This window comes from Telmatherina bonti, assembly GCF_933228915.1.
Source record: "Telmatherina bonti genome assembly, chromosome: 19".
NCBI classification, from domain to species: Eukaryota; Metazoa; Chordata; class Actinopteri; order Atheriniformes; family Telmatherinidae; genus Telmatherina; species Telmatherina bonti.
Genome location: NC_136617.1, coordinates 19,478,219 through 19,494,092, shown reverse-complemented (window position 1 = coordinate 19,494,092; position 15,874 = coordinate 19,478,219). Strand labels below are relative to the sequence as shown.

General features: G+C 41.2%; 1 protein-coding gene across 2 annotated transcripts in view; it reads right to left on the bottom strand.

The window, feature by feature from the left end:
• The window catches only part of jarid2b (jumonji and AT-rich interaction domain containing 2b), a 105,401-nt gene that overhangs the window by 37,839 nt on the left and 51,688 nt on the right, over positions 1-15,874 (bottom strand). For both annotated transcript variants that reach the window (XM_079258599.1, XM_079258600.1), the window contains exon 3: positions 10,599-10,725. In XM_079258599.1, coding sequence (XP_079114725.1) covers positions 10,599-10,725 — 127 coding nt within the window. The remainder of the gene's footprint in view (positions 1-10,598; positions 10,726-15,874) is intronic.

Genomic DNA, 15,874 nt, shown 5'->3' with positions numbered 1-15,874 from the left:
AAATTGTTAAGACTGAGAAGCACATTCATGTTGCTCAGCCTTTCCCACAGTCCAACTCCTTTATCTTTAATGTTCAAATACGTTCTTTTCTGTTCATTAAGTGCCTCAAACACTATTTTTTCACCTTCTTCATTCTCCTTAAAACTTAAAATTACACTGAACACAAAAAATGCACGAGGTTTCAAAAAGAGTGAGTGCATGCAGACTTTATTGGACCTTGAGGAGAACAGTCTTTGTTATAAATGGAGTAATTTTAAATGGAATAAAATGTCTTAATGCACTGCGGTGCTCTTCCCAGTCAATGTGTGTTTTGCTGTTTATTTAAAAATGTACAGGCAACAAAGAGCTGCCCCAGCATCACAATATATTTAGAGTGCTCTATGTAACAGAAGGGCAAACTAGTTTGAGGGCCCCATTAAAGCCCTTTTAGTGAGCTGGCATGGTTTTTGTTCCAACCTAAAATGATCAGGATTAACAGCTTAAAGAAGAGGGAAGTTGGAAAGGATGTTCAGGGTATGTGATGTAAACAAAAAATAGAGTATGACAGCATAAATAAATAGAGTTGTGTAAAAGAATCGAGAAAGACACAGATGAAATAATGGATCGATGTTCTTACTGCATCCTGTCTAAAATGTTCAGCTGGCTTGTTTAGATGAGACTCACATTTTCCTCGACTGATCCACCGCTATCTGACAGCTATTAACCAACACTGGACATGTGCTTTGGATACTCTTTTACTTAAATAAAAAGTAATCAGGAGAGTCTGAAGAAATCAGACTCAATGACATTACTGTATGTTTTAATATGCAGTGCCACTTCCCATCTCCTTTCTCTTTTAATGAATGCTAACAGCAGAGATGAGACAACACGATAATAAAAATGGGCCTGCTGCACTGATAATGTGCCGATATAAAGGTTTGCTGAGAATAAAACTTTCAGGAACAAAAATATTTCAAAGGTGAGAGCTATTTTATGAAAACTACTCAGAGGGCAAATCGGGATTAGTGTCGTTACCGTGATGAATGTGCCAGGAAATCATGATAATACTTATGAAACACCTTTAACCGGTTGCCTCTGAAATACAGAAGCTTTCACCAAAACATCTAATCTGAATGGCATGTCATTAGCAGTTGCAGCTGAGGAGACAAACGCATGCACAAGCAGGCGAAGGGTCCAAAGGTCCTGAAGAATATTGAGAAATCAGCATGGGAACAATTTGCAATAACATGGCTGTTTTGTCAGTACTGCCACTGTGCTAAGGACTGAGTGGTAACCTGAGCCTCTGGATATAGCCCTCTGTGTGCCCACAGCAGTGTCTGAGCATGTAGAAGTCAGGGTACACCATGTTCCCATACGTGTTGAAGACTCACTGCATTGACGCCTCTGTAGGAAAGTGAAGCTTATGCAAGTTAATGTAAGACCGATTGCCATGATTGGAAGCGAGTGGGATGAGAGAAGGAGAGATGCAATGAGGGGAAAATAAGGAAACAGATCCGATAGCAGAAAAAAAAGCAGAAAGATTACAGCAGGATGTCCCCATTCATCCCTTTCTAATCCACCTATCATCCATCCCTTCCTCCCTTCATTCCTCCCCCCTACCCCCCACACATCTTGCCTTCAAAGGACTCCTCTAATGTCTAATATTACACACGCCACCATCAGCGCGAGAGCATTGATTATCTGGGAAAGAAGCAGAGGGAGAACATCTGACAACTTAAAGGTGAAAAGGAAAAGGAAGATGTAAATGGAAAACATGTAAAATAAAAGTGAGATGAAAAAGTGGGGGGGGGGGGGAGATGTGAAAAAGTGTGTGCTCCGGCAGCACAGCTGTGGACAGCTGACCCTGTCAATCAAAAACAGCTTGGTTTTTAGCTCATGTCCTCAGCCTCCATCTTCTCAATATCCTTAGCGACAGTCATTTCCATGGGAACTGCCAAAATGGCAGAGCTTCTCCATGTGGTCATATGACGGGCAGAAGTGTTTCCAAGCATCCGTCCTGCTGAGGTGGAAGCGAACATGGTACTGCCGTCAAGCTTCTGTAAATGAGGATGCATTCACATCAGCAGTTTTTATTTCAATCCTTGCCTGTTTGCTCAGAAAGTCCGCTTTGGCATGGGTATTGTGAATGCAGCAAACAAATTCTAATTCGAAGCAAAGACGTGGGCTTGGTGTGCCTACAAATGCAGAGAATGGACTACAAAACAGTGCATTGTGTGTTTAGCGCATGGGGAAACACAATCAAAACACACACGCGTGTGAGGCAATGGGCTGTTTCTAACGGGAGAATTAGCTCACTGTCACACATGGAACATTTTGGTAAAAGTTTTTATAGAAATCTGATCCCACCTGCAACCGTCTGGAAAGGAATATCTCAAACAGAAAGCTGAAGTCTAAGAACCACTTCTCTGTCAGCCAAAGCACATCGGCAGGGGGCAGGAGGCCAAACCACGGTGCACATCAAGCTTTTTTACAGTTGGCACCAGCTGACTTATTAAACTGCATATCAACTTATTTTTTTGCACAAAAGGCATGACAGATTCTTAAAATTATGCTAAAAGCCAATTAACTAAGACTAAACTGTTGAAGGTGTTTACATGAATGTTTCAGTTCAGCACGTCAACATCTTTTCAGGTATTTAAATATATTAAACATTAATGAATGGATTCCAACCCATGCAGTAATAATACAGATATTGATTGTCGAGGGGGAAACTTAAAGAAAAACCTTTGCAAGTTTTTACTGCTCAAACTTGAGAAAAATCTGAATTTGACATTTGTATTATATAAAATCAAGCTAGAAATAAGCCACCAGCTGTGTGTGCCTCCAATCACAAAGCTGAGCTAGAAGGCAATGGTAACTCGATCAACAGGTTGCAAAGTAGGGAAAATTACGGAGACACTAAAACAATTAGGGGGAAAAAATCTTGGAGATTTTCTACTAGTCTGTGGCAGTAAGTACCATGAACTGTGCTGTGGTTGACTGATTGAGCAGAGATGCAAACAGGCTGAATAATTTCCTTTATAAAGAAGAAAAAAAAGACACTGGACTGAACCTCATGACTCCTTTCTTTCTCCAGACCTTGCCTCTCCCTCCACTCAACGACAGCAAGTTGGATAGATGCGCTGCTTGGCTGCGACCTCACTTGGCTGTCGGGGAGACTGCCTGATCCTGTTCATGTCACATGCATGTTGTATGTCTAATTCTTGGACGGGTTGTACTGGAATAATTTCTTTGTGCCGGGACACTAGCTCAATGGCAAATAAAGCTGATTCTCATTTGAATTGTGCCAGACAGGGACATGAGGTCACTGAAAAACCCAAACAAGCTCAATGATGCGCTGCAGGCAGAGATGGTCAGTATTTCTCTTATCATCATAGAGGAGAGCATCACTTTTATTTCCTGATGGGAACTTTTAATCCCTTTAATCGGTGAACAATAATGATATTACGGACCAAGATGCTTAACGCAGGGACACTTTTAATGTCGTAAGTGCATGTGGACGTGAGGTCACATAGTCTGCACCATGTGCCCTGCACACACAGCGTGGGTCCTCAGCAGGGGAAGACTGGATGTTTTGTGTGGTTTGGTTTCAGACCTTTGCCACTGTAACCAGATATTTGGATAAGGCTGGCAAGGAGAACATGAGCTACTAGTTCCTGTGTTGATTTCTGCACTTTTAAAGCCCTTGCAATTCTGCAAAGTTCCTTCCATGCAAGCTGTTGTCAGAGTGATGCAGCCAGAAAGTGAGACAAGGAAGAAAAAGTAATAAATTCCTGGCTATAATCCTCAAGCTATTAAGAATCACGATGCCGTTTTCTTTCACAGAAATGCAGCACGTGAGTAATGGACAGAGTCCCAGATGTCAGATAAATATTGGCACGAGGCTGGATGACAATCAGACTCTGTACTCCCTCCAATGGTAAAGGTTATAGTTTGAAGAGAGGAGCAATGATCCAAAGTCTGTACCTCGGGGGCTGGATTAATTGGATCCAGATGGGCCACATGGCCCTGATAAAAAACGCTACCTCACTGCAGCTGGCTCTGTGTGAGCATGTGTGTGAGTGTGTGCCTGGGTGCGTTTCATTCTCACAGGAACATCACAAACACGCGTGTTTGTGTGAAAAATGTACGATTGTCTAAATTCAGCAATTAATCCTGACAAAGTGCATGAGTTTAACCGAAGCTTCTGTCAACTCTTTTGCTTACTGGGAATTTATTCGCATGTCTGTTCTGATCAATTCCAACAGCTAATCAGCAGACAAATAAGTTACAAATGTGCATGAACAACTTCGAAAGCTCTCAAGCATTTTTAGTCAGCAAAACGTAATCCTGACCTGACTTCAAGTGCACGTGTGGATGCAAGCACTAAAGCATTCAGATAGCAGAAACTAAGCTTTAAATCTACAATGTTGAAGTACAAATACGAAACTATTTTGAAGAGCAAATTAACTGTTTAACACAAATACGGCCGACATATTTGCATCAGCTAACCTTCTTTGCAGATGATACCTTTTGGCCTGTGTGGAGCACATGTCGGGACTAAAAGTGCACAATGGCATCAAAGCCTGCAAAACCTTTTGTACACAAACCAAACTCCCTAAACTCTAAAATGAATGATGGGTGCTCAGTGTAAACACTTGGAACTGAGACCCTCCATCACTCAATGCGTTTATTGTTTTTCTGTCTCTGTGCATTTAGAAAAGGGATGGTACTGCAGTGAACCGACCCATCAACCCTGTGACTGTCACATATGCAAACAATGTAGAGTTGGGTCACATATACACAGAGCTTGTGCACACCAAACACAAATAAACAGTCATCTGCAACTCAAGGCTACCAGGAGGACAAATACTTCAGCAACTGTTCACGATAAAGGACCACAAAAAAAAAAAAAAAAAAACTGCAAACAGTAGTTCAGAGGAACAAGCTGCCATAACAATGATAGTGATGCATATAACAGCATATGGTCTTATGTTAAAGTGCTTTACACTGACATCAAGATAAATGCCTGAGACAGAGAGAGTGAGTTTGCATGTGTGCTGTGAAACCCATATCCCTCAAACAATCCCACTGCGACCAAAATTCAGTTTAAAGATAAAGAAATAGCTGGGCTTGTATGTATACATGTATATAACCTTGACCCCATCCCACCCATTCATTTTTGAGGGTGGTGTAACCATGAGCGGGGAGATGACATGATAGGCAGATGCAGAGAGAGAAGACGCCTTGATAATAGATTAAGCTAAGCAGATCTCTGTGAATATATAAATGCTATATTAGGTCACATGGAAGTCACCCACTGTCTCTCCCCTATCACTTTAAAAATGCTAATGGTGGTTGCACATGTGATAAATGTGTCAAAAACCTCCGCCTTGAAAACACAACAATTTTGACTGATTTTTAGGATCTCAAAGCATAAAAAAGAAGCAGCTATATTTACTTTATCTCTCCATCTTCTTGGTCAATAAGATAAAACATATAAATGTAACCTCTCTTAGCAGTCAAGGTCCACTGCACAAGGCTATTTACTAGTTCCCCACCCCCAACCCCTCTATACACATGCTGGACCCAAACCTTTCGACCTCTGGCCCTGTACTCCACCTGAAATCTGCCACAGGAGGGGCTAACCACTGCCGGGTTGCTAGGTCAATAAATATCAGAAATGCTCTTGTTTGTGTTCAGTAATTACGCCTGAGTCCTGCATGTAGACCTTCAGAGACCCTCAGAGGACTCATGAGGTTTGGGAGGAGTAGAGAGACGGAATAAAGGATAAACAAGACTGTTCAGAAAGGATGCGGAGGCTGTTTTCAGACATACACACCAGGAAGACTGCACAAGACTGCACTTTTTCCTGGAGTTGCTGCTCAAACAAGCACCTCCTCAGTGGGCAGCTTTCTCCTGAAGATGTGCTTTCCCAGCTGGAAATATGAGGAAGTAGTCAGGAAACAGCTTTCCGGAGTGAACAGGAGGTGGCATGTTCTGGAGAAATGATGCTGTGGAATGCACCACTTTTTACAGCACATGGCGAACAACAACATACAGAAGGATCAGAAGGAGGAGTTGGATGGAAAATCTCTGCAAAAAGTTTAGAATTTATGTCAAAGACATTTTTTTTCTCCCATGCCACTGCTCTGTAATGTCTCTTGAACATTTCATCAGTCTAGCATGTGTGTAAAAGTAGCCTTACACACATCTGATGTGAACACTTGAAACTGACCCTACCAGGGGGTCACGGCTCTGCAGCATATCACTTTTTCCCAGTTAAATGAAACAAACCCTTAAAAATTAGGTAGGAAAATGGCTTCCACCTCTCACCTAGAGATAGCATTTCAAATGAGATATCTTCTCATCAAATTACAGATATTAACTTACCGATAAAACAGCAGCAGCTCATATTTCCTGCAGTCTGCTGAGTCAGCATTTTACTTTAAATCTCAAATGATCATTTTTTGATTTCAGTATCACAGTGAATCATGAAACGCTTAGTTCTTCTCTACAATAAGGAACAGCATGCAGACCTGTATTAATAGGCTTCAGCTATGTCATAATGGTCTATTTGTTTTCCACAGTGATTATGGAAGCGAGTTTAAATGACAACGCGCACAGCGGTGAATGCTTAAAGCTCCTTCATCCTTTTGGAGACTGACACTGACACACACGAGAAAAATATAAGACAGAAACGCAAAGAGATACTTTTCACACCGCAATTCAATAAGTTCAGGCAGAACTTGGTGGTTTTGCCAAGTTTCTCTGGGATTACTAAACGTAGATGCAGCCGGCGTCTGACAGAAAGTCAAAGGATGCCATCCTAATTGACAAAGAGCTGAGTTCACCAGCCATCCAGTTTTGCTTCATCCATGTAAGCGTGCGCAAGTGAGCTTTGTGTAATAGCTGCTGAATCATCACAAAACGCTTATATGAGCCGTCAGGGAAGTAAATCAAAGTATTTGGGTTTGTTTATATCAACTGGACACTTTACATTTATTCATCCATTAGTAGCTGGCATTGATATTGTGCTGCATACATTCTGTGCTCACAATACCATTTATAAATAAATCAATACACACATTACCGTCCTTAACGGCACTAAAATACTCTCTCAGTATGTATGAGTGCACGGCGGCACATGCACATAATCCTTCATAGATGGAAACGTTGATTATGTATTACTGACAAGAGTCATTGGTTATGCTAGACAAGTGTGTGTGTGTGTGTGTGTGTGTGTGTGTGTGTACACACTTGGCATTCATTAAGTTGAAACAAAACAAGCAGCGGCAGCTGAGTGTGTGTCTTGGCTCAGTAAACAGAGAGACGAGATTCAAAGAGAGCCAAAAGTGGGACTAAGTGAAGAGAGTGGGGGGAAAAGAAAAAGAAAATAAAGGACCAGGGGGAGAAAAAAAAGGGACAGAATGAAGAAATGAAGTTAAGAAGTCTGAGAGGGGCACTCGGCTTGTGATCCACTGAAGCACACTCTACCCACACTTTTGCAGCACCTTCAAAGTTTCACATCATGCCGAGCAACTAGCAAAGCTGGCGGGATGCTGAGCGCGACATGGCGAACACCTCAAACGTTCATCAGATGAGTCCAACTAAGACCGTCTTGTTCAGATTCAGGTTTTATTAAGGATTTGAGCAAAATCATTAACAGCATTAAATGTTTTTCTTTTGTTTTTTTTTTGCCTGGACAAGAGAAACTCTAGAAATGTGCAAACACTTCCAAAAAAAAAAAGTATTTTTCCTACAAGCCAAGTTTAATCAGATTGATGACGTGTTCCCAGTTAAGATGAAGTGTATTGGGATCGTCTTTATTGGTTGTTTACACAGCTAAAGCCATCTTGTATCCTGACAAAAAAAAAAGCTTACAAAAAATCCTGAAACCTATCATCATATACAGAAATCCAATTACAAAAGTGTTTGCATCATTAAAAAAAAAAAAACACATTACTAGAATCCTGTTTTTATTGCATCATTAGGTGCACATATCAGCTCATGATTGCTGCATTTTGTCCATGAGACACAGACAAGCTGTGACAGTCTTTTACAGACAAATCTTTAGCAGCAGTGCGTTTTAAGGATGGACTCGTGAGTTGCAACTGCTGGAATTAAAACTAACGCTTTAAATGGGAATGGTCATGGTCAGTGACAGGTAAATAAACTGAAAGCCATTTGTAATTCAAGTATGGGGAATGAGAAGAAGTGCTGGGCTGTAACTAGGTCAGCAAACCATAGCGATGAAGAGACTGTGTGAGCTCGTGGATGGAAATGTGGGTGCGTAGAGCCAAAGCTTGGCAGGGGGAGCCTATTTAGAGAATATGGTCGTGCTGGTAGGAGCGAGCTACAATGAGCTGGCATGTTTGACGGGATGTGCTGCCAGTCTTTCTACCAATCTCAGGAGCATGGGAAGGCAAACACAGAGTTGATCTCAAAGACTTCTAAAGCGGGCCGCTTCCTGCCAAAAATCGCTCGCACCTGTCCTTCTGTCTCTGCCTCTCTTCCTGGTGCTCTCTGCTGCCCCACCCAGTATTTTCCTCTCATTGGGTTCTCAACCCTTTTTCCCCTACGCTTGCAAACTTTCCTTTCTCCCCTCAGAGCTGGACGATGCCACGGCAACCGCTCGCCTCCCCTTCTGTTTTGGTCTGTGCCAGGTGTAACTCCTCCTGGCATCATCACAATCAGTCCTGTTTCTAGAAACAGAGAAGCCCACCCATGCCAGAGAACTGGAGTCACCCTTCACACTTTATTAAAACAATTTTTCAAAGCACACACACACACACACACACACACACACACACACACACACACACACACACACACACACACACATATACACCAAACGAGCTTCTTAAGAGTGCATTAGGCATTGCCAATCACTGGCTGGGCTTGTGTTTGATTTACATCAGATAGGAAGCCTTTCTTCTTTCAGGCTGTAATAAAATCCACCATGCAGGCTGGCCTGTGGCTGAACTCCACTGAAACACAGGCCATCAGAGCAAGGGGAAATAATATGAGTGTTTGTCTTTGTTTCGTTTTATTCCTTCAGAGCTTTTTTTCTTTAGTTGCTGAAGTTGTACTATCACTTCAACACAACTCTTTCTGCTGTTGTCAGTCAGGCGGTCCAACAATAACAATTCTCTTACTGTACCACTCAGCCTCATGGCACATTTTCTCTCTGCTGCTTGGGGGGGAAAAAAAAAGACAATTTTCTCTTCTGTACTTGTATTTTTTCCACATATATAATTGATTTTTTTTTTCTTTAACCTCCTGAAACTTTCGTTTGGCTCGGTTAATACCTGTTTGAAAGCCAGGTAGAGCAAAGCCTGTAATGACCATGCTGAGATTGGGAGACGGCAGTATCAAATGACAGCTAGTGGGACTCGGGCAGGTGCTTGACGGGCGGTGAATGGAGCCTGTATGGGCAGCTCATTACAGAAGGACATCTGCTGCAGTCCAGACCCCCACCCCGTCACCCACCCCTCCTTCCAAAACTCCGCCTCTAGCTCTACACTGATGTTTGGATGCCCTGTCAACGTGTACGAGGCACCAGCAGCAGAACAAAACCCTCACACACAACCAAGCTGGCGCGCGTCAACACTCACACACACACTCCTGCCACCAACAGCAGCCGTCTGCTCCAGAGCAAAACATTTAAGAACACATTTACGATTGCTGGCTTTCACACAGAACTATAAGGATGAAAATGGTTTATTGTGTGTCAGTGTATTAGCGTGTTACTTTCTGCTACACAGTCGATTTGACTTTATATTGTTCGTCAACAAGCGTTTTCTGACAACATTATTCAGAAAAATTACAATTTCATATACAGTTTAAACATTTAACAAGAACATTATGATGAGAAAATATCAAAAATATGTAAGCTGTACATTTTTGTACTTAAATTATTCACTTGAAAATGCCAAAGTTGCCCATTATGAACGGCTGTATACGCATTTGCATTTAAAATCTCCGTGGTATTCATACGTTTGTGTGGAGTTGCTTGTTATGTCACAAGAATAAGAAGAAACCTGCTCTTCAAACTGTTTTACAGTAAAATGCTGGTAGAGAAAGAGGAAGAGGCAGGTCTCAGGAGAGAAAAAAAACCAAAAAAACGGGAAAATATGACAAAGAGAGTGAACATGGGCGCTTTATAAATCAGAGCAATAAACGTTGCTCTGAAAGATCTCGAATTGATTTTGCTGGGGATGTTGTAATAGAGGATATGGGGGAGTTGTGGGGAGACGGGTCGAATAAATTAGAGAGAGAGAGAAAGCAGTTGAGGAAAGGAGGATGATAAACCGTGTGTGTGTGTGTGTGTGTGTGTGCGTGAAACAATGAGAAGAACCTGAAAGCGGCTGATGTCGTGTGGCAACCTCCGAGTTTAGGAAAGTCATCATTACTCAGCCGCACTTCTAATTTACATCTTGTGTGCAAGTTTCTCATCACACTTGCGGTATCAGTAGCAGCTACGTTTTCCACAGATTCATATTTCCAGCCACTGACAGGGCAAACATTCTGCACTCAAACAAGATGCGGGGGCTCTATAAAGCCTTTTATGACTCAGTGAGACGAAACTGGATCGGCCGATGGCCGCATAAACACACCTCTTTTTTGCTGGACTGTCCGCGCCGTACTCATTGCTCCCACAAAGGCCCTGAGAGCGCAATGACCCGTCGTCTTTGTGACTGCCCTTTGACCCCGAGCCGTTCAGCTGCCCATTGGCTAGAGAACCTGAAAATAAACAAAACAATAGTTACAGTATGGACATGAAAAACATATGTTCAACTATTTGACTGATTCCTTCCACCTCTTCTTTGTGCAGCAACGTTTCACGGAGCTACGTGGTGTTTAAATACATCTTGACCTTGTGGGTGATAAATCTCTGATTTGATACAATGAAGGACAGTAAATACATCTCTTTTGATAAGATTATGGTTTAGCTTTATCTGACAGTGCTGTGTAAAGAAATGTGGAACAGACAAAGAGAAAAGTAGATAAACACAGGAAAAACATGCTTTATTCCAACATTTCAAAACAAAAAGCTTTTTAGACAAATGAATCTGACGCCGATACTAAACTTCCAGGGAAATCTGAAATTACAAACACACATCCACATCTTGTTTCCCTGCATCTCTGTTTGCATCACAGGGGCTCAGTCATTTTCCTATCCACATTCTCCCTCGTGCTGTCTGACAAAGATTTACAAAAAAAAAAAAAAAAAAAAAAAAAAAACACGCCCGGGGCAGTATGAGGAATGGACAGCTATTGCTGGACTTGACATTCTCTGCCAGCTCAAATGAGAGAGCACTGATTAAATATTTAGCAAGTGACTCGCACAAATAAAACACGGCCCCAGACAGATTCTTAAATCAAAAGCAACAACAGACACTGAGAATTCAAATTGGGTCAAAAAGCAGAGTGAAAGTCGATTGTGATTAATTGAGACAACTGAATTATCACACAGCTGAGTTTCTGTATTGACAGTACTTGCAATTCTAGGAAGGTGTCAGTCGTAGAAGCCTGACTGACTCAACAATACTGCAGAAACCGGTGAACCTTTCAGGAGCAGATTTAAGATAGTCAGGGATATTGAAAAGAAAGCGCCCTTAAAACCAGATGTCACTTAGCAGATCTGACAACTGACGATTTAGATGAGCGAGTGAGGAACGCAGAAATCAAACATTTCACGCCAGCTTGCATTTTTGTCCTCCCGCCTGTTTTGGCAAGTCTTTGTCCAGCAGGTTATATTACATTTGACATCATTATTAAGCAAAGACTGATGACTCACAAGCACCCAGGGCTTGTTTTACCACGTTGTAATCATAAACTTTCATTTACAAAACACCTTCCCACTCAAATGTCATTTTGTCAGCCACCAACTCTTAACATTGCGTTTTCCCAACACACCCAGATTCCATTGAACTGATCGGACTGCGTTACACACTCCTAACAGATAGAATTCAAAAGATGATAAATTTAGAGAATTACGATAAGAATATGTCAGAATAGGTGACTATATGCGTGATATTGAAGTTGCTACTGCAGAGCAAGTCCGGGCGTCATCTGATAGAGGTGGGATGAGGGAGCAGTTGGATCGAATGACAACGCAGGAGATGGAATGAAGATTAATTACTGCAGAGTTGGTAAAAACAGATTTCTAACATATGATTAAACGGATTTATAACTGCTTTGGGCTGAACGAGCACACACAAACACGCATGCAGGTGCACACTTTCTGCATTACTGTATAAACACCGCTGGGTTCACTCACACACACACACACACACACGCACACACACACAGACACACACACACCGGGCAGGTCAGTACCTGAATTAAGAGGAACAGTCATCAAACAAGCCGTTGCGGTCAAAGAAGTTCACAAGAGCCGGCGTGATGAGTAAGACTATTGCATTGCTGGCTATGCTTTATGTTGGTACTGAAGTGCCACAGAGTCTATAGGCCAATGTGAATCACTGTCTTAAAATGTCTTGGTTTGCACGAAAGGCTCACAATCGGACGTGTTTAATGAAACCCTTTCATATAAAGTCTTATTGAAGTTGTTCCTCTCGGGCCGGAAGGCATGAAAAGGGCAACTGGGTATGCCATTAAGCTACATTCATAGAAGAATTTCTCCATCATTACAAATGAATCATTTCAAATACTGAGACGGATACAGGCTCTGGTTTTTGGGTCTGTGTGTTTTTTATTTAGAACTTATGTTTTTCACATTGTTGGCGGTAACAAGTTACAAGGAGTGGGAAATTGAATAAATAAATTGAATATCGGGATTTTTTGCTTCACAATTTTAAAATCAGTTTGTTAAAAAATAAATATTTTTTTAATCAAATAAAAACTAGTCCATTATAAAATTTTTGTATTTTTTGGGGGGGGTGGGGGGGGCATTTTAGCAACAGAATGATGGTCTGGCTACTGTGTTGTTTTTTTTCCTACTGAAATTAAAAAAAAATTGAAAAGAAGTTTTGTACATTTTTTTGTGTTTTTAGTCTACAAAAATCAGCTATATATAAAAAAAAAAAAATAGCGAGAATTGCAATTTAAATCGAATCAGCACCCAAAAAAATTGGAATCGAATCAGGACAAAAACATATCGTCACAGCACAAAAAGTTACTGTGACAATATCATTTTTTGGGGTAAAGATGTAAAGTAACAAATACACTTAAAACAACGTAAATGAAATTATTTTACTATACTGCAGGGGTGCACATTCTTGCGTTACCTGAGCTGTGTTTGTCTGTGTGTATCGTTGTGTGTGTCCTTGCCTGGGCACGTTGCCATAGAGATGGATTTGAGTGAGGTAACAGTTCATGTGTCCACTTCTAGACTTCACAGAATAAAACAAGACGGTTTAGAAGTCAGAGTTTTTAATCTAGTGAAATTCTTCTAGGAAGTGTTTAAAGATCTAATTTACATGAGGAAACGTAGCTGATAGGCCACGGGGCCGTCAGCCTTACGAAAATCTTCATAGCTTCTAGCAGCATGCAACAACACAGCAGGGCTTCATCTTAGCTTCCTTTATCCTACTTGTGAATTTTACAGTGAGGCATGTTTCCTCCAGCAGACAGCACCCGTCTGCACAGTGTGTCCACATGGTATATAACGAAACGGGAAAGTAAAGTAATAAGTAATTACGTTACTTTTCACATTATTTACACTTACCAGAACTAATGAATAACAAGAATATCCTTTTTTGGGATAACGACACCAGTGCTGTTCATTAACATGTTCAAAACCTTCATTTTGAAAGAAATATCAGAGTTAGGCATCATTTTAAAATCCACAAATCTTATGTTTCCCCTATAAAATGCCATTCCTCTGCCTTCTTCAAACTTCTGTCTGAAACATCCATTTTAGCTCCTTGTTTTAAGCATGTCTCTAAAACATATTCTAAAAAAGTAGCTGATTTATCAAAAACGGCTAAATATTTCACAGATGCTCGTATTGTTGGAGGGTTTGCAAAAAAAAGTCACGGGGCATCAAATCCAGGACAAAATACTTGAACTATAAAGTGGGATTTTTCAAGCAGTCCATGAACAGTGTTTTACACTTTTACACTTTAGATTTAAGTATCACTGCAAACTTTTAGCTTTTATTAAAAGAAAGAAATAAACTAAAGCAAACAAGAGAAAAATCATAAAATGGGTTTGTTAAAATAAAAGAAAAGAAAATTGTGGAAAACTGATTAAAACCAATATGTATATACAATCTCTGGACAATGTTTTACCAGTGAAACTCACACAAAAGCAGAAGCAGGCTAGCTCATTAACTTTAATTGTGCTCAGAAAATGACTGACACATGGTGTCCCCTGAGAATGCAAACAAACAAGCAGAGGCCCATTTCACCAGCCTTGTTTTTCTCTCCACCACTGTCTCCCTCCATCCATCTCCTCCATTCCTCTGAAGAGTTGTTTGACATATGCTGGTTGTACATGAGTGCCCGTCTGAGGGGCAGAGCTGGCAAACTTGGGGAAAACAGAGGATATGGGATAGGCGAGGGCTACAGAGACCCCGAGATCCTCGACTTATACATGTGGAAACACAGAGACGCCATGCTAATGTCCCAATAGCAGCTCCTATGGGGGTGGGGTTTAATCAAATTTGGGCGTGCTTAACTAAGCCCATCGCAGCACTATGTTCACCTCGACATCTCATGAGAGAGCAGGAGGAGGTGAGCAGAGGAACACAGCATAACATAGCATATCACAGGGCTGAGAGGAGCCTGTTAGTGTGAACAGTAGTAATAATACAACTAAAGAAGGGCACTCACACCACTGAAAAGACAGTAATCGGAGCCAGAATGTTCTATTTTATTTTAGCACAGGCTTTATTTGCAGTCACACCGGCTCTGAATGCAGTGATGACAAAATGTTCATCTGCCACTTGAGCCCCTTTAAGACCTGCACTGCCTTCTACTAATCTAAAGGCAGCTAAAGAGGTCTGCATCTCTGAGAGTCTGTGATGGTGGTCTTATCTAAAACACATGCATTTCCTTTTCACTTTGAAATACAAATAAGCTCATTACAGGATATCCACATAATTTTGCACATGATTTGCCTCTGAGAGCAGCCCGACAGATTGCGTTGATAGATACACAAAAGAGCTAGCTGTCCTACTTTATGAATTTATTTCTCCAAAAGCTGGTGCAACACGTCAGGACTTCAGTTTTCTGCTTGAGCCAACTGCATAAACACACAAAGTCGACTGGGTGTTTTCCGCAACGTTTTCATTTTGGCTCCAACTGAGAACACACTGCAAAGAGAAGATGGCGACGGACCCGAGGAACTATTTGAGTCAATTACAACAACATTCATCACTCCAAACGCCCTCGTGAGCAAGAAGTCAGTGTCACAGAAGGCTGCCAGCTCAACAAGCTATGGTGAGATGTGGGGGATAATAACGCCAAAAATAATCAATGTCACAATGATTGAATGCAGTTGTTTTCCAAGTTTCATTAAGTGTATTTATACTAAAGATTGGATGTCTCCCTTTTCTCGCTTGAATCAACATAACAGCCAAAATGCAATATCTCGAGCTTTAAGTCTCCCCAACTGTGTGCAGTTAACAATATGATAAAATAAAAAAAAGCACACAATGGGAATTTTTCTTCTAGGAAACTCCTTATAGGATACATTTCCAGACATTTTTCAAAGCAGAAGCACATACTAAAACTGACTGCCTGGCAAGATGATCTGAAATAGCCCAGAATATATTGCTCCTTCTCCCAAAATTGGAACTCACAACACAGCGTGACACTTCACCACAAGCCAGAACAAAAGCACACAACAAAGTGAAACTCAGAAACATGGCATCTCCTTTGTGCAAATTTGAGGCCATAAATCCAGAACATCAAAGGGAAAG